General features: G+C 47.2%; 2 protein-coding genes across 3 annotated transcripts in view; both read left to right on the plus strand.

The window, feature by feature from the left end:
• LOC108153385 (connectin) overlaps positions 1-26,330 on the plus strand; it is a 147,847-nt gene that overhangs the window by 74,069 nt on the left and 47,448 nt on the right. For both annotated transcript variants that reach the window (XM_033387064.1, XM_033387066.1), the window contains exon 3: positions 16,931-17,056. The gene's annotated coding sequence lies outside the window, so the exon portion shown is untranslated. The remainder of the gene's footprint in view (positions 1-16,930; positions 17,057-26,330) is intronic.
• On the plus strand, positions 23,850-24,621 carry LOC108153386 (ubiquitin-conjugating enzyme E2 L3). The gene has a single exon (XM_017283360.2). The coding sequence runs from the start codon at positions 23,983-23,985 to the stop codon at positions 24,523-24,525; it is 543 nt and encodes a 180-aa protein (XP_017138849.1). The 5' UTR covers positions 23,850-23,982; the 3' UTR covers positions 24,526-24,621.

Genomic DNA, 26,330 nt, shown 5'->3' on the forward strand with positions numbered 1-26,330 from the left:
CTCAGGCATCCCAGGAATTTCATCATCATGTTGAATGTGTTTTTTCTTCTTCTTCTTCTTCCCCCTGGCCCTGTCCGGAGGAGAGTCCTTTTGTCGTGGGTGGTCGTCTCTCTCTTTTTATTTCTGCTTTTTTCCTTTCCCTTTTTATATCTGCTTTTAGTTCTGTATACGGAGTACATTTATGGATGCAAAAACCAAAGATAACTTTCGGCTAGACGCAGAAATAACATTTAGTGCGAGTATCCTGTGGCCTGTTACCCCCCCTCCCCCCCTATAGTAAGGGATTATGTTTTTCCTAGAAAAAAGGTAACATTATTTGTATTTTTGTTTATTTTGTATCTTTTTTTTTTTTTAAGGGAAAGTTCGTTCTATTTAAATAGCAAGTGGGGAAAAGTGGCTCAGTTCTGGTTTGCTTTGAAGACCGCTCCAATTCCAATTATCTGTGGGGGCACCCCCTCCCCGCGCGCCCATTGCTGTCAGCGTCTGTCTGTCTGTGCGGCCTGCAAATATTTCCGCCCTTTTGCGACGATACAAGCTTTTGCATTGCCCACATTTTTGTACCCTTCTTTGGGCTGCGAGAAGGGTAGTACGATTTTCGCAAGATGTTTGCCAGGCACTGAAGTACGGAAGGAGACGCACCTTGATCGCTTCGGCACTGCAGCTGATGCAGCTTTACTGAGAGCGCCTTGCTTGGCGAGAGAGAGAAAGGGAAAAACGAAGTTTGCTGTTGTACTGAAGAGAGAGCGCTTAGCAAGAGCCGACCACAGCACGTTGAAGAACTCAGAGAGCTGTTACAATGCGCTGTTAACGAAGAGCTGTCCGCTGGATCGCTAACAGTCTGTGATGTTAACAGCATTCCGCTTTACTTTAATCTCAGAGAGCGTTTACATTGCGCTGTAAACGAAGCGTTGTCTGCTGGATCGCTAACAGTCTGTTATCACTGCGCGCTGGGGTGTTAACAGCTCTCCGTTCTTCTGTTGATCTTAGAAAGCGTTTACATTGTGATGTTAACGAAGAGCGGGCCGCTGGCTCCCTAACAGTCTGTTAACGCTGTAAGCTATAATGTTAACAGCATTCCGCTCATCTGTTAATCTTCGCGCAGAGAAAACGAGAACAAGAGAGCAGTAAATGCTTGTGCATTTTGCTTGCAAAAACAATTTTGCAGGTGGCTTTGCCAGGCAGAGAATAAACCCAGGAAGAACATGAACAGACATGATCAGCCGTGGGCAAAACATATGTAAATAGGCGCTCTTCGTCACTTCATCGCCTTTGAGTTGTGTTAATTGCAAAAATAAAATAATATACAGAAAAAAAAAAAACGATCGATCTTTGAGGGTATCTAAAACGTTATGTGGAAAGCCTATGCCCAGGCTAGAATTTTTTTGTGTTGTTTGTTTTTTTCTTTTGCTTTGGGTTTGGCGACTCTGGAATTTTTTCTCTCTTTTGTTTGTCGGTGTGTGCGCGCGTGTGTGTGTGTGGTTGCCTAAGCCCCGCTTGTAGTACGTGTATTTGCCAATTTTGTGTCTGCCGGCCGCAACAAGAACATCAGAAGCAGCAGCACCATCAGCAGGAGCAACAAACAAGCTGAACAGAACCGAACAGAACAGAACAGAACTGCAGAGGGCCTCGGGGGCCCAGAGAAGAAACTAATTTCTTGCCGGGATTTGGCCGTCTTTTGTATCGTTTCGCTCTCTCGCTCTCTCTCTGTGTGTGTGTGCCCCGCGGCAGAGTTAAGTTTCCCTGCCACCCCCCTCTGCATTTCCCCATTGTTGTCGAGGGTTTTACTCCAGTTTTTCCTTGTTTGTTGCTTGTTAGCAGCCAACCAGTCGGCCATTTGCCTTGAATGCCATTTCCTGTTGCCCATTTTTTGGCATCGACTACAGGACTCGGGCCGGGCCTCGAGGCGAAATATTTAAATTATTATTTCGTCTGCTGCCGAAGAAAAGTAAATTTGATTAGGAAAAATAAATGCTACCCCTGGGAGCCCAGCTACCTGGCAAAGGGGAAGGGGGTGGGGGTGGGGAGGGTTAAACAAAAAGATTTCCATCTGCTGATGATGCAGTTTTCTTGTTAATTAGTTGCAGTCGGTTTTATGCCCCGCGTAATTTGTGGCATGTGTTTGGGATCCCACCAGTCGGTGCCTCCGCCCCGCCCCGCCCCCCATCCACTATCCCCGCCGCTCTACCGCTCATGGAGCAGTGTCTGGCAGAGGTCAGGGGCTGGGGATATTCAATATAATTCACATTCAATTTCCATTTCCAATCTGCGGTGCGGGCTGTTGTGTGGCATCCACCCGAGGGCATCACATGTGCGGCGCAGTCCAGATGCCATCAATTGCAGCAAGGGGCTTGCATCGAACTCACACCCACACACACACCCACACCCACACCCACACCCCTACGCAGCATGAGGCATGCGGCATGAAGCATATGCCTTGTAATCAACCCCTTGTTGCTGCCGCTTCTTCTGGTGTTATGTTCTCTCTCTCTCTCTCTCTCTCTCTCTCTGTTCGCTCTGGCTGTAAACAAAACATTCATCAAAATTTTATACACTCAACATGTGCCACGCCTGGCTGCATGCCCCATGCCCCATGCCCCATGCCCCACCAGACATACCCCGGGGGCCCTGACAATATTTGTTTGTGTTTTCGGTTGTTGTTGTTGTTGCTTTGGCTGTTGCTGTTGCTGCTGGCTTCGATTTTTGAATGTTCTTTGAAAAATCACAACTAATTAACTTTGCCGTTAGCTTCCACTGCTGCCCCACCCGCCTCTCCTGTTGCTGCTCCCCTTGTTTCACCTTCTGCTGCTGCTGCTGCTGTCCAGATGTGGACCGTTCCGGCAAACAGTCCATAAATAGAAGACGTGCCCTGTTCCAAAGGTAGTTCTGTCGACATCCGGTCGTTTGATAAGAAATCTCTCTCTGTCTCCTGCTAAATGAGCCTCATCATCTCCTCCTACCCTCAGAAAGAGGTGGGCCACCATTTCCCCCACTCCCCGCAGCATCAGACAGAGGTGTGGGCCCTCGTTTACCCCACTCCCCGTAGCTTCTGAGAGGTGGGCCCCCATTTCTTCCACCAGACAAAGGTGAGACTTTCCAGGGGGAGAAATGCCTGCCCTGAACTTTGGCTTCTTTATGGATTTATGGGATCTTTGAGGGAAGTCTAGTTCGGGGGGGGGGGAAAAGAGTTTTCCCTGAACTGCAGATCTTATTTCCTTGAAAGCTGCTCTTTGGCATTGCCTTTTCCATCACAGAATCTGAGGCAATCTCCCCTAAATCTGCGCCAAATGGCCGATGATTGATGGGGTTTCCAAGCTAAATGGTAGATGATTGATGGGCAATCTTATTGAGGCTTGATTGATGTTGAAACTCTGCCAAATGTTGGAAGATCTTCAATTTTCGGCCTCCAAAGCCCCTCTAATGGATGATTCTAGAGATCCATTCCCTGTGCAGATCCTTTTTTTTGCCTATCTGTATCCTTTGGTTGGATTTGTTCGCGGCAGAGACTTTCCTTTAATCTGCCATTCTTCAGAGCTGTTCCATTTTTTTTTCCAATCGACTTTCAGCTTATTTTATGAAGAAAACTTTTGTTTAATTGAAACAATCGAGTGGGGCAGAGAGAGGCGGAGAGAGAGAGGGGAAGAAAGTTCATAAAAAATGGGTTAATTCTTTTTTGCATTTCTGCGGCTGTCGCTGTGATTGGAGGCGCTGCCTGGCGCTGCTGATTGTTTCCCGGCGACTGGCTTTCCATTGTGTTGCAACTTGCTGCAAGAACTGTCGATGAGCGGGTAAATTGTTGGAAAGTTTTTCCATCCTCCCGTCCCACCGCCCCCCGCCGCCACCCCGCAGCAGTCTCCTCTGGCGCAGACAATGAAGGTATTTATTAAAACAAACTTGGGTCGACGCAGCGGCCTTGTGGGGGGGGGGGGGAGCGAAAGTTTAGCCGCAGTTTGAGGCAATCCTCAAGGAGACGGCGACGGCGACGGAGTCTCGGTGTCTGCCAGCGGCAGGCGCATAAATGTCACTTACGCGCTTCTTGACGCCCAGCCCCAATGCGGCGGCAGCAGCAGCGCCAGCGCCAACGCCATTGTGGGGCATCAGCCATTGAGAGAATTGTGAAAGTGACAATTTCGACAGCCACCAGCTGGGAGGAGTCGGAGTCCTTTGGGACGATCCCGAGGCGTCGTCCCCGTCGTCCCCGTCGTCTGGCCAAAGTGTAAGTGCAAATTCAGTTTTGGTTTAATTTCGACAGGCTGTGGTCGGTCGGTTGCCCCTCTGCAGCAAGCAATCGAGTCGACTGCAGCAAGTCCTTGCCATTGACCAAAAGCTGTCAACAGAGTGCCTTCCTCTGGAGTCCTGTCTCTGGCTCCCCCCCCCCCCCCCCTTGTCAGCTGCGATCTTTATTAAGTTTTCGCTTACTTTTCGCCAAGTGCGACAGAAAGTTTTTCGGGTCTCTTCTGTCCCCTCCCCCCAACCCCCCTCCCCCCTCTGCCCTTCTCTACACAACTTTCGTCTTTGCCTTCCAAATAGAGTTTTTCCTTGTTTTTCCACATTTCGGCTTTTGTTTTCTGGTTAAGATTGAAATCTGGCCATTCCATAAAGTCTAACCCCCCACCCCGCCCCCAACCCGTTCCACCTCTAACCTTCCCTTAACCCCTCACCCCCCTCAATAGCCATTTCCATTTTGGTGGCAACTTTCTTTCGTTCTTTCTTTCGACTGCAAATTTGTTGTCTATTGCTTTTCGTACAAGAACTTTTCATTGGTGGAAAATTAATATTTTCGAAAAGTTTTCGAACTAAAAATATTATATGGCACAGCCACTGTGGGAGAGAGAGAGAGAGAGCACAGCCACCGTGGGAGAGAGCAGACACAGTGGGAGAGAGCAGACACAGTGGGAGAGAGCAGACACAATGGAAGAGAGCAGCCACAGTGGGAGAGAGAGGAAGAGCAGGAGAAGAAGTGCTCAGCCACAGTGGGAGAGAGCCAGCAGCAATGCACAGCCACAATGGGAGAGAGCAAGAGTGCACAGCCACAGTGGGATAGACAGAGAGTAGGAGGAGTGCTTAGCCACAGTGGGAGAGAGACAGCAGACGTGCACAGTCACAGTAAGAGAGAGCATGAGCAGGAGATTCCCCCAAGTAGAAGTCCTGCACGTCTGCCTCATTCCCTCTCTCCCTCTCTCTCCCTCTCTCAGTTATTCAATATTTTGGTATTTATCTTGTCAGAACAATAAAATAGGGCACAAATACACAGACAGGACATGTGTTCGAGAGTCTGTGGCGTGGCGAAGGGCCAGGAAGTAGCCAGGACCCGAGTCCTGTGCTATGTGGGTCACTGTGTGGAGAGGCCTGGAGCAGCTTGCCATCGGAATTTACATGTTCGAACATTCCCTTTTAAGCATTTTGTAAGCCATTGGAAAATTGACATAAGCTGCTTGTACTCCTCTCTTTTCTCCGTTTCCCCCCCCCCCCCCTGCCTCTGGCTCTCCCTGCCCCCTTCCCCTTGCCTCATCGATTCTTGAGACGTATATGAAATGTATTTTTCTAAGCAAAAAAAAAAAAAGAAGCGAAAACGATGCCAGACGCAGACCCAGAGACGGAGACAGAGGAGGAGCTGCGGCACAAGCAGAGAATTGACCGCAGTGTGCCACAATTGGTGCAACTGCTGCTGGGAATCCCCGATGAATTGACAGACACCTCGGACCAACACTTGCCAAGGACACGCTGCCGGTGCCTCAAAAAGTTGGTGAACCGTCGGCCGCAGATGTGAATGCCAGACTGCAGATATTTTGAGCTGCCTATGCGGCCGAAATCATCGAAAAGCAATCCCCAAACGGTGCTCCGTCCATCCGTGGCTCTCAAGGATCTCAAGTGGCGTCTGATCGAGTTTAATTTATGCATTAGCTTCTCAAAGGATGAACTGCTCGCAAGAGCTCGCGCGGTCGGTTATTTGGAGCTACAAGGGAGGAGGAGGCCCAAAGGGCCTTGGGAGGATCTACGAATCGAGCTCCAACTTATGCCGGAAGGCCTCTTCGACTGGCTTACAAATCCCTGGAAGAGTGCTACCTGGAGATCATTCTTTGTCGCTACTGTGCCTTGAACGTTCTCCTTCGACAGAAGTGGCAATATTGCCACATAAAGTACTCCAAGATACGCCTAGATGGGATCCCATAGATACTCACAAACCAATTGTTGCCCCAAAATTATCAAACATTTGTTTTCTGTTTCCATATATTATTCTATTCCATTCCATTCCATTAGTTTCGCTTGCTCTTTGTATCTTTCAGATACATTATGTTCATCAAAGATGTATTTTTTTGTGACTAACTGGTGATTTGTATCTTTGTATCTGTGGGTAAATCAATGATTTTTGATATTGATCCTTCCATTCCCTTTTGTTTCTACCATTTTCGTATCTACGAGATGCATTTCTTTGATCCAAGATCTTTCTTTTCGGTTTTCGGTCAATAATTGATTCATATTAATGGTTTTATGTTTCAGACACATTTTCTTTCTAACTGTATCTTTCAGATACAGTATCCTTCACATACATTTTCTTTACAGATGACACAGTATTTCAGATACATTTTTTCTCCCTGTTTCTTTCAGATACATTTTCTTTACAGATACTGTATCTTTCAGATACATTTTCCTTACAGATACTGATCATTCAGATACATTTTCTTTCTAACTGTATCTTTCAGATAAATTTTTTTCTCCCTGTTTCTTTCAGATACATTTTCTTTACAGATACTGTATCTTTCAGATTCATTTTCTTTACAAGTACTGATCTTTCAGATCTTTTCTGATCTTTTCTTTCTAACTGTATCTTTCAGATACACTTTCTGTACAGATACTGTATCTTTTAGATACATTTTCGTTACAGATACATTTTCTGTCTAACTGTATCTATCAATAAATTTGCACTTTTGATGCTAAAGCTGTTCTTTTCACTTTGTATCTTTCAACTACATTTGCACTTTGTATCTTTCAAATACGCTTTCATTTTTGACGCTGATTTGTTGCTTAATCGTTTATTTGTTTCCCGCCACCGCGACCGACCCCGCCCTCCCCCCTCCCCCCTCCCCTCCGCTGTCCCAAAATATATTTTTATCAATTTCGAATCGGGCGACGACAAAAACCGCAAATTAAATCGTTTTCGGGTGCTGGCAAAATTTATTTCTAGCGCGTGGTAAAAGCCGCAGTCCCCACACGCACTCGCACTGGCAAACACCCACCCACACACACTCCGACACACACACACACAGGATGTACCGTTCCACGAGTAGAACAGAGTGCAAAAAATTAGAGAACGGCCAAAGCCAAAGCCAAATCACAGCCAACGATGCAGCGTTTGCCAGCAACCGAAATTATTCTGTGGATTTTGCGGCCTGGGCGGGTGGGGCAAGAAGAGAGTGTGTCCCCTCCCTGGGACAGGCGTTGCACGTTCACACTCTGGGCCATAAATTGCACCAACGCCTTGTTGGCCAATAAATACTAAAGTCTTGATATGCACTGTGGCAAACATCGGTGTTGTGGCGCCAAGTGCCATAAAGTTGTTGTTGTTCCAAGGGGGGCGGGGCTGCGGGCGCGGCTAATTAAAGTTTGTGCCGCATTTTCAAATTAAAAATTGGTAATTTGTGTACAGATTTCCATCAACAGAGCTGGCCTACCGAACATTTGTATACCCTTTAGGGGGCTTTGGCAGGGGAGTGGGGAAGATTATGAAGAAACTATGGGGGTTTCCCCTAGTTTGAAGGGCAATAGATACGATTTAGACTGGTTCTTTCTTTGTCTAGGACGATAATAAACCCCCTGATACTTGAAAGTCGAGCTTTAAGAGTGGAAACCTTTAAGATCGAAGCACTAGAGGTCTGAAAATCGATGCCTTGCTGAAGAACCCAGCGAAAGAGTACCATAATCGAGGCCCTGAATCATAAAGAATATTTCTATCTACTAAAGTGGAGATTTTGCCAACCGTTTCCACACATAAACAGGTGGAAACTAAGCCTGTCGTGTGGCTCCTGGAACACCTGGTACTAATGGGTAATCCTAGAGTCTATGCCAAACGTTTCGAGTGCTTTTTGCATATATATATTTTGTTTTTATTGCGTGGGTGGTGGACGATGCCATGCTTGAGGGATCTCCTGGTTTATGCCCCTGACAGCAGACGACGACGACGGCGACGACGACGATGGAGAGGGTCATAAAATCTGTGCTGGCCGTCAGGAATGGCGGAATGGAACGGCATCGAGTATATGACTCGGCTGATTGTGGTCTCCCATGGAAGTCATCAGAGGAGACAGGTTTATGTTTCGGAACTAGACATTTTATGTGTTTGCATTTCCCATTTTCCCATTTTCCGTGGTTGTTGTTGTTTTTTTCCGTCATTATCAGTCGGCGAACAGGCGGAATATTTCCACCTTAAAGGGGACTCCCATGGAAGGAATTTGATTTCGAATAAAACATGTTTTTTGTTGTTTAGTGTGTTTTTTACCCATACATATATCTTTTTTAATTTCCTCTTCAGGACGGACACACACACACACACACACACATATATTTTGGGGCCAAAAATTTTTCATTTCGTTTCGGGGGAAAATATTTTCATTTACTTTGGCGGCCGCCTGCCATTAAAACCACACGCTGGAAAACCGCATTTGGAAAACATTTTAAATACCTTTTTACATTTTTATCAGAGCGCGTAGCCGTATTGGACATTTTTGTGTGCGAATTTTTTGTTGTTGTTTTTTGTTTTTTTGTTTTTGTTTGTCCAGAGATTTATTTCCATTCGAGCTTTTCATTTTCACAGAAACTGAAACGAAAATGAAACGAAAGCCGCGTGCGTGATTCCCGGATTTTAGGTTTTTTTCGCTTTACTCGAATTTCCAAAAATTTTCATTTTAGTTGCAGTTTTTGTGGTGCTTTTTTTTGTATTAAAAAACAAAAAATTAAACAAAAATTCTAATTAAATTTTTTTATGATTTTCCAAACGTTTGAGGGAAATTGATTTGCTTTTGTGGGTTGATTGGCTGCCAAAGAGGGTGGTGGGTGGTGGGTGGAGGGTTGGAGGGTCATTCGCTTGATTTAATGATTTTTCTCACAGTCTCAAAAGTAAATATTAAATATTTGCTTGTCGCCACCTGCGGTGGCAGGAAAGGAACGCGGCGCCGCGCCGTGCCGGAACGTGCCACATTTCAATAAAACAATCAATTGTCAAAAACATGTATAAACATACAAGTGGCGGGAGGGAGGGGGGCAGGGGCAGGGGCAGGGGCAACAGGAGACAACAATCGAATTCCGGGCGCGGGTGTGTTCCCACTGAGATTCAAGTGGCGCGGTTGGTGGGCGGGTGAGGGGGCGGGGACGGGTGCGGGTGCGGCGTTTTTGTCACTGGGAAAAGCCACGACGACCACCAAAGTTGATTTGCATGTCATTAACAGGGAGGGATCCCAATCAAACGGAACTGCAGCTAAAAATAGGGGAAAACCAGGAGCAAGGGGTTGGGGCAATGGCAGTGGCAGGGGCAGGGGCAGGGGCAGTGTAAACAAAGCCGCACACTAAAAATATCACATGTCTGAAAGAGGAACAGACACTAATTAGTGCTTCGCGGCACTGAATATATCCATACCGTGCCGTAATGATGTCTGATCTGAAGATATCTGTATATACTCGCATGTATCTGTGTGTGTGTGCGTGTGTGTGTGTGTGTGTGTGTGTGGGTTGTTTGCGTGGGAAATGCATCCATCCCCAATAAATATTGATGCCATAACGGACAAGAAATATGAGGCATAATATCCAAGGAATTGCTTGAATTTCCCATGGATTTTTCCCATGCTTGTTGTTACCCATGAAATCTGTATCTGTATCTGTCGAGGTTATTCATTATGGGAAAATCAATCAAATATGAACCAAATATCTACCTGTAGATATCTGATTTCCCAGCAAACATAATTTCCCCCCCAAAACTGCCGTTTTGTTTCATATTATTTGTGGCAATCCAAGGGAAAATCCCTCTTGCAGATTGGCAAACAAAAGCTTTTCACAATTTGCGAGAGGCTCCACAAAAACACCAAAAACACCAACAAAAAACTGCCAATCTATCGGAGAAGTAGAAATCAAAGTCCCCAAACACCAACACCAACAGGTGCCACACAGCACGCGGGGCAGCTGCAGGAGGGGCAGGTGCTTTGACTGTTTTTCCTACCAGAATTCATGTGCATTTTGATGTCGTTTTTTTTTCTTCATTCGTTTTCGTTTGCATGGGAAATGTGCAAACAAAACTGTGAATAACAAAAATTGTGGGGCGGATAGAGGTTTGGAGGGGGGAGGGGGGTAGTGCAAGTGTAACTAAGCTTTAATGGGGAGTCCTGGCAACAGCCTCCGATTCAATCTGATCCTGCCACCAGCTGCAGCACAGACAAGTTGTTGCGGTAACCAGCTGCAGCAGGAGGCAAGGCCAGGGATTGCCAGGGATTGGGTGTGGAAGAAGCAGCATGGGGCATGGGGCATGGGGCATGGGGCATGGAATGGCAGCAGACGATGGAGTGTGCCAGGCATTGGCTGAAGTTCAAATCCCAACAAAATTATTAATATGACTTTAGAAACCTAAGCAGCCAAGCGTTTCTCCCGGCACCCTGCACCCTGCACCCCGCCCCTTGCGGTTGCCAAGACACCCGACAGATGTATCTGCTGGATGCATATTCAACATCAGAAGCAGCAGCCAGCTCCCAAGCCTCCGTCTCTTTGGCAGTCTTTTGGGGCCCAAATTATGCCTAAGCTCTGATGCACTCTGCTGCTCTCCTGCTTCCCCCAGAAAAATTATCTCACAGACCGTGTGTGTATCTTTCAGATACAGGCACTAAATTTGCAGGCACATTATTTAGTTGTTTGAGGCGGGCACAGTGCGGCGGTTAGGTCTTCTGTTATCTGTTTGTGGTTAAGGGATTATATATACAGATATGTATACATATATAAGATCTTGAGAACCACCGACCCCCCCACACCCACACACCCACACAGCAGCAGCTCTGTGCAAACGAAACCGCCTAAGCCTCAGACTCTGCCTTTGCCTCAGCCTCTGCCTCTGCCTCAGACTGTGCCACTGCCACTGCCACCGCCACAGACTCTGTTGTGTGATAACTTTGTGTTTGCTCTTGCCTTTCAGCTGCTGGACTTTGTTTTGCTGCTGCTCCTGCTGCCAGCAGGGAGACAGAGGTTGAGGTCCTTCGTAGAACATTATCCACACCTTGTTTACGCATTTGTGCTGCGATTTTTTGCTCTCTTTCTTTCTCTCTCTGGGCCTCACACCCTCAACAAGTTTATCGCTGCTGCTGGAACTCTTGGTCCGTTTCGCTCCTGTCTCTAATTTACATAACCACGCAAATTAGTTTTGCGTCTGCTGCAGTTTTTATCTGCTGCACAACTTTGTCACGACTGCAGCCTCCTGCAGGCTGTGGGTCCTGCCCCTAGTACTCCCACACCCACTCCCCGCACTCCTCGCACTCCTCGCTTCACTTTAAATTTAGTTGCCAAAGTTATTTAAACTTTTCATACCCTACCAGGGGGGGCGCATACCCTTTATGGACAGCCGTTTGGCAGGGCACAAAATACAGACAGGTGGAAGTTGTTTCAATTCCAAGCACTGAAGGCAGAACAGATGACGCGCTTATTCCCTTCGTTCCACCTTTTCCTAAACAGCTGACGCTGGCATTCTTTTCGTTGGACTTTGCTCGATTCCCATGCATTCCACTTCTTCTACACAGCTAACGCGCTCATTCCATTCGTTCCACCTTTTCCAAACAGCTGACGCTGGCATTCTTTTCGTTGGACTTCGCTCCTTTCCCATGCGTTCCACTTCCTCCGAACAGCTGACGCTTGCATTCTTTTCGTTGGACTTCGCTTCTATCCGACGCGTTCCACTTGTTCTAAACAGCTGACGCGCTCATTCCCTTCGTTCCACCTTTTCCTAAACAGCTGACGCTGGCATTCTTTTCGTTGGACTTCGCTCCTTTCCCATGCATTCCACTTCCTCCAAACAGCTGACGCCCTCATTCTCTGCTCTAAACGGTGTTCCTTTCCACCTTTTCCTATTTTTTCAATCAAACTTTTAAAGGATGCCCTTGAATGCCATTCTATCCACTTACTATCCCTCGTACATCCACCTTTTTTAGGCATTCCTTCATACACACATCGCATATCTTTTATGTTTCGACATTAAGGGTATCCCCATAACCCACTTTATTTTTATATATATTTTTTGCTATAACAAATTGAATTTTTTCAAGCAAACTTCTTTTTTTTTCGACCAAGTATTTCTCTAGTTTATTTTTCTAGCAATTTTCGAAAAATGAATTTTGTGAAACTTTTTTTTTTTTTTCGGCCACAATTTTTATAGAATCCCCCACCCTAACCACCCACCTGTGTGTTAGAGAATAAGGGTTTAAAAGGGGCTTAGGGGAGGGTCCAGTGTGGGGGGGGGGGGATGCTTGTCTCTTAGTTAAGACAACGATTCAGTTAACATTGAATCCCGCTCTCTACTCTGTCGCTCTCTACTTTCTCTAGCTCTTTTTTCGCGGTGCGAGGGGGGTGGTGCCGAAGTTTTCCCTTGCACAGTGGTTTAAAGTGGTTAAAACCCGAACAATTTTTAGGTGGAAAGTGTTTAAAGTGATTTAAGACTGACTGTTGAGAGCACGATTAAAGCGAGCACGCACTGTGGGACATTAGACGACAAAAAAGGTGCCAATAATTGATAGAGATGGAGAATTATCTGAGTTTTTGGTCAAATCTGAGTTTGTAGTTGGGGAAATATGAAATATCTTTTACAGCGATATGCTCCATCTTTAAGGTCGAATAAAAAGTAAACTTTGTCCCACATGCTGCTTGCTTTTGGTCTCTATTCTTAGCTGGATTTATTCTTAGCCTTTTTCAATGAGAAAAAATGTTCTTGTTGGAAAAACTCCCACAGAAATTTCGATTTTTCTAGCTCTTTCTTTTTTTTGGTACCCCTCGAGTCTCAAGCGATATATTCTTTTTTTTTTTACACTTTATTTTCAAGCTTCTAGACATCGTAGTACCCTGTAGTTTTGCAGACTAAATTTTGAAATATTTTCCTTTGAAATGCAGTTTATTCGTCCCACTGTGCGATGTCTCACGAAAGAGAAAAGAAACAAAGAGCGTGAGCTGTTTTGCAGGGTTCTCCTTGCCTGGTTCCACTGTACATTTGGTACGTTGGTGTCCTGCTGCGGGCATTGTAGTTCCATTGTTTTTGAAAGTTTTCTGTGGGTTTATTAAAGGCTTCGCTTCCTTTTTTTCTGCCCCTGCCCCTGCCCCGCCCTGCCCTGGGATTCTGCAGCCGGACAACAACTGATTGGCAGCCGCAGTCGAAAAGAAAGTTTATATTATTAATGTGAAAGGGGGGGGGGGGGTGGGAGGAGGCGGTGGAGACGGAGGGCCCCTGTCGAGCTTCGGCTGTTTTCGACAGCCCTGCTAATTGAATTTTTCCTTAAATTATAAACAAATAGATACAAAAACTGCGATATCCTTGTGGTTTCTGCCATAAGGATAACAGTCAATTTCTGGTCTCCCCCTACAATAGAAATGTTTCCTGCAATTTTCATCGTCGTCGTCGTCGTCGTCGTCGTCGTCGTCGTCGTCGTCGTCGTCGTCGCCAGGAACCCAAAATCAGGCTACGGAGGAAGTTATGTTTTTTTTTTTGCAACACAAAATGTTGCAAATTGAAAGAAAAGTCAAACGCCCACTCTGCTCCCACTCTGCCTCCCCCCTCGACTTTTCCCATATGCTTTATTTATTTTTTTGGGGCCTCTGCATTCTAAGCGATTTTCTGCGATTTCTTTTAGCAAGTTTTTACCTCGTTTTTCCTCGAGACGAGGTCTGTGTGTGTGTGTGTGTGTGTGTGTGTGTGTGTGTGGGGTGCCTTGTACTTAAAGTTGTCTATTTGCTAGTTTTTCCTCCATGCTGCATGCTCCATGCCTCCATGGCTCCATGCCTCTATGCCTCCGCTCTGCAGCTGGTTGTGTTGCTTTTGTTGCTGTTAATGTTGTCTGACTGTTTTGTTTGTTTGGTTTGTGTGCCGGCAAGAGCTGTAGCTGCATTGAAAATGAAAATGTTCGCACAGTTTTCCGCACAGTTGCATTTTCACTATGGTTGCCGCTTGGCGCGGCTCAGTTACTTGATACAGTTTTTTGTGCCCCCCAGAACCCAACCCCCACGCCCCTTTCAGGACGCCCCTAACCCCTGAATGCTTGTTTTTTTTGTATGCCCTTTGCAGGGGGTATTATGATTTTTGCTCTTCGATTTCTTTCCACACAGAATCCATATACCCATCTCCATCTGTTCAGAAGAGTAACGGCCCTGTGTGTTTCCCCTCTTCTCTTGAGATTTTCTGGCACTTGTTTTCCCTCAGATCAGAAGGCTCTACCCCAGATCGTGGCTGCATTTGGATCTGCAAGGGTATCCAAATCCAAGGCATACTTTCCTCTAACCTGCCTCGTTTTTTTTTTTTTTTGCTGCAGTTTTCTTTGGATTTTTCTCGATTTTTCACGATTTTTGCTTGTTTTTTTTTTTTTTTGCGTGTGGATGTGTGTCGCGATTTGCTCTGTTTTTTTGCCCTCAACTCTTGCCTGCTCGCCGAGTAGGGCTCCCCTTCGGCTTCCAGTCCTGCCCTTTCGTCCTGCTGTCCTTCGTCCTTCGTCCTTCCGTCCTTCTGCTGTTATGCTCATCTACTCAGTCGTGCGCTTTGTGCTCCCTGCTTTCTCTCTATTTTAAATGCAATATCTGATTTTTTTTGTTGCTGTTGCACTCCGACTCTCTCATGCAGCATTCAGAGCAGCAGCTTGCGAGAAGAGTTAAAAGTCGAGATTTCGAGATTCCTTGGGGAGGGGCCCCTTGGCCCATTCCATGTGTGAGATACAGGTTTCGAGAGGGGCCAAAGGACATCAATTTGCAATGCCCTCCATCTCCCTCTCCCTCTCTCTCAATGGGAAGCTCCATAGGGGAGTGGGGGAGGTGCAGAGGGGGGGAGGAGACCAAGAGTCACATTTGGAAAATTAATCTTTCTCTCCTTGGATTGCAGGATAATTATGACAAATAACCTAAGTAAACGGCATAAGTAAGTAATGCGATAAGAATTTTCTGATAAGCTCCTTGACTACCACCCCCCCCCCCCCCCCTTCATCTGGCCCCCCTCCCCTGGACCCTGGCAATTAGCACACAAACATGGAGCACCATCTACTGGCTCTCTTGGCTCCATGAATCACATAAAAGCATCCTTGGAGCTACAGATTCCCTCCCCCCAGCCCCCCCCTGCCCCATTCCGGGCTCCAGTTGCAGCTCCAGCTGCAGACAAATACCGAAAAAAAAAAACTAAAATAAAAACCCATTGCCGTTGCCGTTGAAAGTGTGCTTACGGTTCTTTCTATATAGCTGCCACGCCCCCATAATCCGCAGCCAGAGAGCGCATTTGCCAGCGCCATTCATGCAACTAATTTGATTTTTTTCCCAAGCAAGTTTTGCCGCTGTTCTAAAATGGTAGTGCGGGCGGGGAGGGTGGGGGGTTGGATTTGAAAAATATTTTCATTAGACATTTTGTAAATATGAGCAGCTTACTCTGGGGATTTTCCAACTTAAAGGCAATGAGAAATCATTTCAAATAGAGGACGAAAGGACTCGCCCGCCTTCAGAGACAGCGGCAGGGGCAGGGGCAGGGGCAGAGGAGCAACGACAGCTACAATGACACGGCGCTTTTCTTTGGTGCAGCTGCAACAATATCATTCAATTATAGAAGAAACATAGAGGAAGTCTGTATGCTCTCCGGCTTTCTTTCCGCGAAATTAAGTAGTTTTCTCCGGCGGAGAGAGCAGCAGAGGACTATCAATTGGAGAACTTTCTCTTTCCCTAACCTGATCTGTTTCAAGTGAAAATTAGACTCAAATTTGAGATAAAGATACAATCGATGGAAGTCTGGAGCACAAAATAATCAATTAATCGATATATATCGTTCGGTAAACTTTGATATTTCCAAATAGAGTTTGAACGGGTGGTATTTGAGCAGAAAAAATGAGTTTATCGATATATCTAGATCGATAACTGTGCATATCGATAACTAGAATTGAATCGGCTGTTATATGAGCAAAAAAATTATAGTTTAACGATAAATATCAATAGCTTCGATCATAAAATGCATTTGCAAGGAATATATCGAATATATTACTACAAAAATGGCTTTTAATCGTCCATAATCGATGAATCGATATCGAAATGATGGAATTGAAACCTCGAGTACTTTCTCAGATAACTGTACATATCGATAACTAGAATTCAATTCAATAAATGATAATTAATCGATAAATATCGATAACTTCGATCATGAAATGCACTGGCAAGGAATATATCGAATATATTACTACAAAAATCGCTTTAAATCGTCCATAATCGATGAATTGACATCGAAATGATGGCTGAAATCTCGAGTACTATCTCAGATATATCTATGTCGATAACTGTGCAAACCGATAACTAGAATTCAATCCGATGTCGTCTGAGCAAAACAAATGATAGTTTATCTATAAATATCGATAGCTTAGATTATGAAATGCAGGAATATAAGGAATGTATCGAATATAAAACTATAACAATCGCTTTTGAATGCCCCTAATTGATAGTCAAAACCAATCAATGAATCCTCATCGAAATGAGGGACTTTAAGCCTCAGCTACCATCTCAGATCTGCAATGTACGGTGCCCTTGCCCCAACAGCCGGCAACATGCACTTGATAGTCGATAAACAGAGACCGTAATACCCTCACTTAATGCCCGCCCGGCACCGCACACTCCTGCCTTCCTGCCCTCCTGCCCCGACTATGATACAGAAATCTAATTTAAGTAAATGCTTTTCCACACATTTTCATTGCAGTGCTCTACTCGACTCGTTTCGAGGCGACTCCAGCTCTTAACGACTCCCGGGCGGCATTGGCATTGGCATTGTCTGTCGGAACGGAGTTTCTTCCACACAAAAAGGTCCTGGGTCCGGGCTTTCGGGGTAAGTCGACTCTCTGCCGTTTGGCAAGAAAAGATACATTTTTGATTACCCCCGAGCTGCAATTGTGCCACCCAAAACCCACCCCACCCCGTCCTTGCAACACACCTTTCACTTTTAATTATCCAAAGGGGAGTGGAAAGCCCTCTGCCCCCCGACCATCCCTTTTGCCTAGGCCTTTAACAGTTCATAATTAAATGAGAATTTTCCTCCGCCGGTAATATTTCGAGCGTAAATTTTTCGAAATTTCAAGTGAAGGCAATTTCTTGCCGCTTTCTTTTCGACTCCGTGCCGTGCCGTGCCGTGCCGCTTCGTGTGTGGGAAATTTTCACAGATTTTGCACGTGCAACTGCCCCGTGGACCACCCGACCGCTCGACTCCCCGACCGCCCGACTCCCCGGCTCGACTCAGACTCGTAAATATTCATTACAGTGCCCCGTGCCGTATGTTCTGCGACTTGCCACCGGAGATATTTGCATAAAGTTGCCGAAAGTGAAATTTGTTTTTGTTTCGTGGATTGGAGGGGGGGTGGGGTGGGTGGTTGGCAGTGCTGCATCTGTAATTAGGCCTCGGACTGACCTTGGGCGGAGGGGGAGGGGGTGGCTACAGCTCTGCGCTGTGGGAATGTGGCAGCTGTTTCGGCTTGCAACTATCTGGCTGGCTGGCTGGCTGTCTGGCAAGACGAATCCTTAGCTCTTCAGCACTTCAGCACTTCAGCTGCTTGGAGACATGGCATTATGTGGACATGGACCTCTCATCAATGGATATTAAGCGTACATAATCCTTTTACATGCCTCGTTCCACATGCCTCAGGCCCATGCCTCATTCTATGCCATGACGACACGCTGCCAGCACTTGTTGGAGCGCTTGTTGTCGCTCTTTGTGGCGCCTCCAACCTCCAGCAAGGCGAGATCAGCTGCACACACACACACACACACACAAGGACACACGGACACACGGACGCCACTCATAACTTTGGCGCCGCCTTTGGTGACGCGAATGCGTTTAGAAAAACTTTCTACAACTTTAAGCCGCTTAGCAGCTTTGCACTCTCTCTCCCCCTCCCGCTCTCTCCCCCTCCCTCTCTCTCTGTGTCTCTCTCTCTCTCCACACAATCCCTGGCTCCGACCCTTGGCCTGCCCTCTTCTGGTCAAACACTACACTCGTGTAAAAGGAGGCCTGGCTTGGCCTGGCCTGGCCTGGCATTCATTTTATTGAATTGTGTGGCAAGTTTTCAGATGTTGCACGGTACCCAGGGGGTGGGGGTGGGGGGGCTGGGGTAGGCGTACAAGTGTGTGAAAATCCAATTATGAAAAGGGGTGGCCCTTCACGCCCCTCACCCTTCAACCAAAGGCAATTAATATGGGAATAATCCGTAATATATAAACACAGTCCCTGCCAAAAGTTTGATTAAGTTTGTTTTAAAGAGCAGCAACAAAGCAAGGCCTACAATTCCTCGTAGATGTTTACGGAAAGTTGAGAACTTAATTGCCACAAAAAAAAAGAAACGAAAAGTTGTTCAAGAAAGTCCTCCCCTCTTTCCCATGTGTGTGTGTGTGTGTGTGCCACAAGTGTGTGCCACACACAAACATTGAATGAGTATCTCGTTCTCCAAAGGCGGAAGGAGAGAAAGGAGAGAGTATTCTACAGATGCCGCCGCGCAACCTTTTTGCTGGGCAGCCTTTGATTTATTGGTATCCCCAAATCAGGGAGGGGGAGGGGGGTGTGGGGGTTGGTTTGCCTTTGACCAGTCAGGATTCGGTACGGTTCGGTTGGCTATCCAAATCACGCTTATTGAATTTCATTTTTTTTTCTCTCCCTTATTTTGTTGCCCCTTTAATGGCCCTAAAACACACGCACACAGATACACACACACACAGATACACAGATACACAAACCATTTAAAAACGGACTGGGAAATGTTTTGTGAGCTGTCAAAAGAATGATTTTAAATCATTTTCGGGGAAAGAAATCCTCAAGCCTCAAGCCTCCAGCCTCAAGCGTCGCCCGAGAATAATAATTTTGCTGCTGTCCAAAGGGTGGACCACCCCTCATTGTGCCCATTCTCTCCCTCCCTCCCCCACCTCTCTGTCTCTCTCCCTCCTATGTGCTGCTCCTTCATTCCTCTCTCGAACGAATAGCCGATGCATAAGCAGCGATTTTCCCTCCCCCTCCGCCGCCTTTTGGGCTTTTCTTTGATGTGTGTGTGTTTGGCTTAAGCCCAAGACCAAGACATGCCCTTTCTTTTGGGGAGATTTGGGCCATCTTTCTGTTTGGGGCAACTTGTTTTGCAATTAAACGTGGGCCCAAAAACAGGTTGCAACAGGTGCCCCACATGGCACGCAGCACGTAGGCTTCGTGCGTGTTTTATTTATGGCTCGCCTTCCGGTTTACCTGCCCCGCCCCGTCCCCCGTCACCGTCCCCTTCCCACCTTCCTTTAATGCAATAAGCAAATGAGCGAACAACGAACGAGCGCAACAGCTCCTCCTACCCCCCTGTTGCATCACGCCCCCAAAAAAAGCCTCAAGAAAACTGATGTTGCACGCACACGACGTTGAAAAGTCATTAAGTACAAATGACGTTGCTGCAAAAACGCTGCCCGAGAGCTGCACGGAGGCGGAGGCAGACTGGGGTGGATGGGGGATGGGGGATGGAGGGGGGGGTGGCGCCACAAGGCTCAGGTTGGCAGTAGCTACGGTTCGGTGCGGAACGGAGCCTCGTAATTGCAGCACGTTTGAGTGCAGCAGCAGCTAACTGCATATTGAGTAATGCCCGCGAGCAAACGATGAGAACGACGAGCAGGAGGGGGCTGTCTGCATGGAATGGGCGAGGGGGGGGGACTGGGGGCCGGGCGGCTCCAATGGGCTAAAGATGGGGCTCGGATTCGCAATGGGCGGGAGGCTGCCGCTGTTGCTGCTTCAGTTTGCATTATTTATGACAAAGTAGACTCCGAATGAAGCCATGGATACAGAGAGAGCTGAGCGAGAGGGCTGCGGAACTAGTTCCAGAGAGGTTCCAAGTTCCATGGGAAATCGTTGCGAGAGAACATTCAGTGGTTCCAACAAGGCATTCTGTGGATTCCCAGTGGAACTAGTTCCACCTACGCTTGCAGTAGGGAATATTGGTGTAAAGGAACTAGTTCCAAGAACACATTCAGTAGTTGTGTTTTGGAACATCTTAGCGGGGATTTTTCGTTTGCTTTTGGGTTCCAATCAAACCGGAACTAGTTCCACAAGAATCGTCAGCCCTGCTCGCAGGATATGCTGGTCCTGCGCCTATGGAGGCCACAGGCCTCGGCGGTGGGGAAGTTATGGAGGGGTTTTGGGGATTGTGGGAGGGTTTTGTGGCAGGGCTGGTGGGCGGCTGTACCCATATGCCACACACACACACACACAGTGAGGCACAACAGCGACTCCCTCCCTCCCTCTCTCTCTCTCTCTCTCTCTCTCTCTCTCTCTGTTTCTCTGTCTCTCTGTCTCTGTGTGGCTGCATTTCGCTTTTATTTACTTCGAATGTAATTTAATATTATACTATGGCAACGTGCCACACATCATCGCATGCGGCGCGGAGTGGGGCCGAGCGGCACAATGATGATGATGGGCCAACGATGACGATATCGTTTCGTGCCTCCCCCCGCCCACCGCCCTGGCACATAAATAATCTGTTGCATGTTGCATGTGTGTAATGTTTAATGCCTGCATGAGTGGCTCTTGCCTCCATTTGGTTTTTGATAAGCCGACGCTTAATTAATTTTAAATTTGTGGCAACGACAAGAGTGACGACAACTCTTGGGATGCAAACTCCTTCCCTGCCTGCATTTCCATGCATTGGTTTCTGGTCCTGCAGTCCTGCAAAAGGACATACGAAATCAATTAGGGACCTTCCACGTTAATCGCATCATAAATCAGGCTGTCGCTCTCTCTCTCCCTCCCTCTTGCTCTCTGTTTATCATGCCATCTATCCTTTCGCCCCGCCCCAGCGATAGACAGATCTCTGGACAAGGGTTTCCCCTGCCCCGCCCCCGTAACCCACGCAAAAGGTCGATGACAGGCCTTCCGGAAACGGCAAAAAAGAAAAAGGACAAATCAGCACGCGACATTTTTCGCGCCTTTTTTAGGGGCAGATCGGGGGGGCTGGGGGGCTAATAAGGGACCCCAAATGAGAGAACAAAAGGCACGAAAGTCAACGAAAGTGTTAGAGTACGATAAAAAGATTAAAGTGCACAAACAAACAAACAAACAAAAGGAGTGAGACAGAGACAGAGACAGACAGCCCAAGGCAAATTGAGATAAAACACATAGACAGACAGAGACACAGCGGCAGAGATAGAGATAGCGAGAAAGTCACATGGAGAAAGGGGGATTGGGTGTGAGTGAAAGAGAAAAGCCCAATCCTCACAGCAGGAGCTGTGGCAATTGGTAATAGAAAATCGGATCAGATTAGATTTAATGCCGCGCGGCAATGGCTAATTTTTGGGTGATTTCTCATAGAACTGATGCAGCCGCCCCCCTCCGCCCCCTTTGAATCTTGGCGCCATGTTGCCCCCACACACAGAAAGAGAGAGAGAGAGAGAGTCAGAGAGCTGTCAGCGGCAATACGCCGGCAATGACAGCTAAACAAATGACACAAAATGCGGTGGAGATGAGGAGGAAGGAGTACGGATGAGTAGCCAGAGATGGGTGGGACACACACAGAGAGAGACAAACATCAGATATATCAGAAGAGCGAAAGAGCAAAGCGCCGCCAAGCGACGAGCGAGCGTCATCAACATTTCCGCTTCCGGCTGTTTATGCTAAAAGTATGGCGACGACAACGGCAACTGCTGCGATGGATGGGTCATACACCCACCACCCACCACCCACCAGCCACCAGCCACTCCCCACCCACCCACCACTTAGGACACCCAGTGGAACGGCGGGGGGGTGGGAGGCTACCCGCTGAGCTGTCAGACGCCTTGGCTGTTCGTCTCTCCTTTTCTGATGAGGAGGCATCTATCATGTCGCCGCCACTTTGTGGGGAGGGGAAATTTTTGGGCATTTGCTAACTATGGAAAAACTATCGATTAGAGGAGCCCAGCAGGCATTTGATGGAAGGCTAACTGTGATTTAAGCAGCGAAAAGCAACAAAAAAAAGAGGGTTCCTTTGTGGGGAAAGAAGTCAAAGAGAGGGCTTAAAGAGGAGACCAAAAATAGCCACTGCAGGGTTGAAAGATACGAAGGCATAGCCCCCATCTATAGAATACACTTTGGTGTAGACCTCTGGGACCCTGTGGATCGTCTACCCTAGAACCCACGACTACAAGTATCTAGAATAAGTGGTTTCAAAGGAATTATCTTTCAAGTAACCCAAGGAACCCAGGGAATCTTTTATTGTACCTACAATCTTTAGGCTGCCACAAAATGATGATTATTGTATCTTCCTTGTCTACCTCAAGCCCATTGGCATTAAATACTTAAAGTTCGTACCCCCCATCCATAGAATACACTTTGGTGGAGCTCTGGGACCTTATAGATCGTCTACTTTGGATCAGGAAATTGCCCTAGAACCTACGACTAAAAGTATCCAGAACAAATGGTTTCAAAACATCTTTCAAGGAACCCAAAGAACCCAGGGAATCTTGTATTGCATCTACAATCTTCGGGCTTCCTTGTCTACCTCATGCCCATTGGCATTAAATACTTAAAGTTCGTTGATTGAAACAAATCAATGCCAAGATACAAATGTATCTTTTGCTAACCTCCGTGTTGAGCACCTTCGGTCTTTGGAGAGACAGCTGCCGAAACAGCAAAGGACATGAATTGGCCAGCCATCAATCACACGTGAATGTACATCGACCCTGACGAAAGATACAATGCAAGAGTGAGACAGAGAGGGCGGGAGGGAGAGGGCGAGGGCGAGTGTTGTTATAATTATGCGTGGTAGGCGATGTTTTAGCCCCGCATGTTGTTGCCAAGGAATGGCGCTCCGCGGCACGTGGGGGCCTTCTTGTTGGTTTCATTTACATGACGATGACATCGCAGCATTACAGCATCGCAGGCGTATAAATAATTAAACACACACGCACCCCCGAAACGCCCGTCGACTGTCGTATATATTTTGATATTTACTTGGGTTTCTTTTTTTTTTGTTATCTGGCGAATGCCAAAAGAAAAGGTGAGTCGGCGGCCTGGGGGGTGGGGCCTTTTGAGAGCTGTGTCTCTGTTTGCTCTTGATTTTTACATATTTATGAGCCATGAGAAGCGGAAAATTCAGTCGAAACCGAAACGACAGCTCCCAAGGGGCATAACTTCTGAGAAGAGTTGGAAGGAGGTGCCTCAGTGCCGCAGGGAACTAATTGAAAACTAAAATGTCAATGGCAATCTCATCATTCAGCAACCAGCAGGCCAGCAAACCATTCTATTCGACCAGACATGCCACTCACATGTCACGAGGCTTATGAAATCTCCGCTATAAATATGCCATCGCAGTGGCAGGGGCAGCGGCAGGGGCAGCGGCAGGGGCAGGGGCCAAGGAACAGTGGCAGGACGACACAGAAACCTGCAACTTGGCCATAAAACGGCTTTTCATTTGTGAGAGGGTATTGCCTCTGGCTACTACACTGGCATGGCTTTGGCTTTGGCTTTGGCTTTGGCTTTTCCTTGCCTCATGCCACATTCGCGTTTGATCCTAATGTGCTGCTGTCAGTGCCTGTCGACGTCAGCGACGGCCGCGACGGCGGACTCTAGCCGGCTATTTCGGGGATTAATGTCGAATGTGAAAGGATTTTTGTGCCATACATTCAACTAGAACTCGCCCCGTCCCCGTCCCCAGTAGCCTGTGCCGAAAACGTTAACAAAATCCCTTCAGTAAGCAGCTCCCGAAACGGAGAGAACATTTCACACTTTGAGATACAGCTGGAAGAGACCCGAAAGCAGGCCCCGAAAGCAGCATGGCCAAGCAGGAGGAGCCCATCATGGATGGGCCCAAGCGGATGCAGAAGGAGCTTAAGCTCATGATGGAGGATACGAAGCTGCCGCAGCTCCGCTGCCTGGAGGTGGAGCCCAATAACATCTTCAAGTGGTTCGGCCTGCTGATGCCCGTCAGTCCGCCGTACGACAAGGGGGCCTACAAGCTGGAGATCGACTTCCCGCAGCAGTATCCGTTCAAGCCGCCGCGTCTCCACATCAACACCAAGATCTACCATCCGAATGTGAACGAGCGCGGACAGGTGTGCCTGCCGATCCTCGAGACCGAGCACTGGCTGCCCACCTCCCGCATCGAGTCGGTGCTCAACTGCCTGCTGGCCACCATCAACGACCCGCAGCCGGACAATGCCTGGAGCATGGACATGGCCAACGAGTATCGGAGCGATCACAAGAAGTTCTACAAGATAGCCGACGCCTGGGTGGACCGCTACAGCGAGCATCGGCCCACCGATGCCGAGCTGAAGGCGTTCGATCGCAAACGGAAGAAGGCGATGCAGAAAAATTAGTTGGCCGGGAACCCGGGGGTGGGGGGCCTAAAATCTAGACTTTTTTGCCATCGATAATTATCGAAAAATATATTAAATTATCTATATTATCGAAAACTATCGATATTATAAAAATGATCGAAATTTACCGATAAAAGTACTCCGAATTTCCCTTTGTAGCTAGAATAATCGATAACATATCGTTTGAAGCTATTTTCTAGTCTAAACCATCATTCGAAGACTGATTATCGGTTTAACGATTATTTATCGATTCATGGGAATCGCTTGGGCAGATTTCTGGAGCTGCGAATAATCGATAACATATCGTTTGAAGCTATTTTCCACTCTAAACCATCATTCGAAGACTGATTATCGGTTAAACGATTATTTATCGATTCATGGGAATCGCTTGAACAGATTTCTTGAGCTAAAAATAATCGATAACAAATCGATTTAAGCTATTTTCTGCTCTTAACCATTATTTGAAGACTGATTATCGGTTTAACGATTATTTATCGATTTTCTGCTCTAAACCATCATTCGAAGACTGATTATCTGATCTGATTATTTAACGATTATTTTTGGATTCATGGAAATCGCTTGGACAGATTTCTTGAGCTAAGAATAATCGATAACATACCGTTTGAAGCTATTTTCCGCTCTAAACCATCATTCGAAGACTGATTATCGGCTTAACGATTATTTATCGATTCATGGGAATCGCTTGGACAGATTCCCCGAACTGCTTGCCTCCTTGGCAGCATTAGACCATCTAATTGGTATTCCCCCGTACAGTGAGCCCCCAAGCAGGATGGACACTTCTGTTGGAAGCCCGCTGTGAGATAAATCATTTGGCTAACAGAAGCAGGAGTGTCACTGCCACTGCCACTGCCACTGCCGCTGCCCCACTGAGTAGTAGCAGCTGCCCCACGCGGTGTCTGGGTTTGCGGCACAGCGAGCGGGCGACATTAGCCAGCATTTGGTACTGGGAGACGGAGACGGAGACGGGCAACCGTCATTGCCAGTGGCATATCATCATCATTCGCCCCATCATACGCATCCGCATCCGCATTCGCATTTGGGGCTACGCATTCAGCCTCATCCCACATCATAGTTTTCTTTGGGGGCGTGGGCAGTGTGGAGGGGTAGGGGGAGTCGCGCACTGAAAATCTCTGCTGCTGGTCCCGGGGTCATATAAATTTCGGCAATGAATGAATCAACTTTACGAACATCGAGAGAGAGAGGACACATGTGACTGCTTTACGGTCCTGGGTCCCCCTGTCCTTTACCTCCTCGTTCCTTTCTTGAGTGTTTCTCCTCCCGATGAGTGTGTGTGTGTGTGCGTGTGCATTTTATGTGCTCGTGTGTGTGTTTTGGGCAGTTCACTTGATATGCTCACTGCCCGGGCTGTGTCCGCTCTCCCCCCGCTGTTTGGAGCTTGCAACTTGGACTTGTCAATGGCAGGAGACGGAAATGGGAAAATAGGGAGTGGGGAGAGGGAGTGTGGGGAAAGTGGCAAGTGGCAGTTTGGCAGTAGGGCATGTGGGGCCAGGCACCACTGATGCCGGGACTATAAGCTGCCACTATAATTACAGCAGAGGCCAAAGGCATGGAGATACTCGTATCAAAGCCAGGGCTAAAGATATTTGTATCTAGTTTCTTTACTGCTGGATTTAGTGCCCAAAGAGGAGGCGAGGGAGAGAGCAGGAGCAGAGACTGTGGATGGATAGATAACTGGTGTCCAAGAGCAACCATTGTGAAGATGGATTACCATGGAGGCAGCGTCGACAGTTTTTGTTTTGTTGGTTCGTTTTTTTTCTTTCTCG

The sequence above is a fragment of the Drosophila miranda genome, chromosome XR, assembly GCF_003369915.1.
Source record: "Drosophila miranda strain MSH22 chromosome XR, D.miranda_PacBio2.1, whole genome shotgun sequence".
Taxonomy (NCBI): Eukaryota; Metazoa; Arthropoda; class Insecta; order Diptera; family Drosophilidae; genus Drosophila; species Drosophila miranda.

What these genes read in the sequence shown, in the direction of transcription:
- LOC108153386 (XM_017283360.2), top strand. Translation starts at nt 23,983, where the DNA reads ATGGCCAAGCAGGAGGAGCCCATCATGGATGGGCCCAAGCGGATGCAG.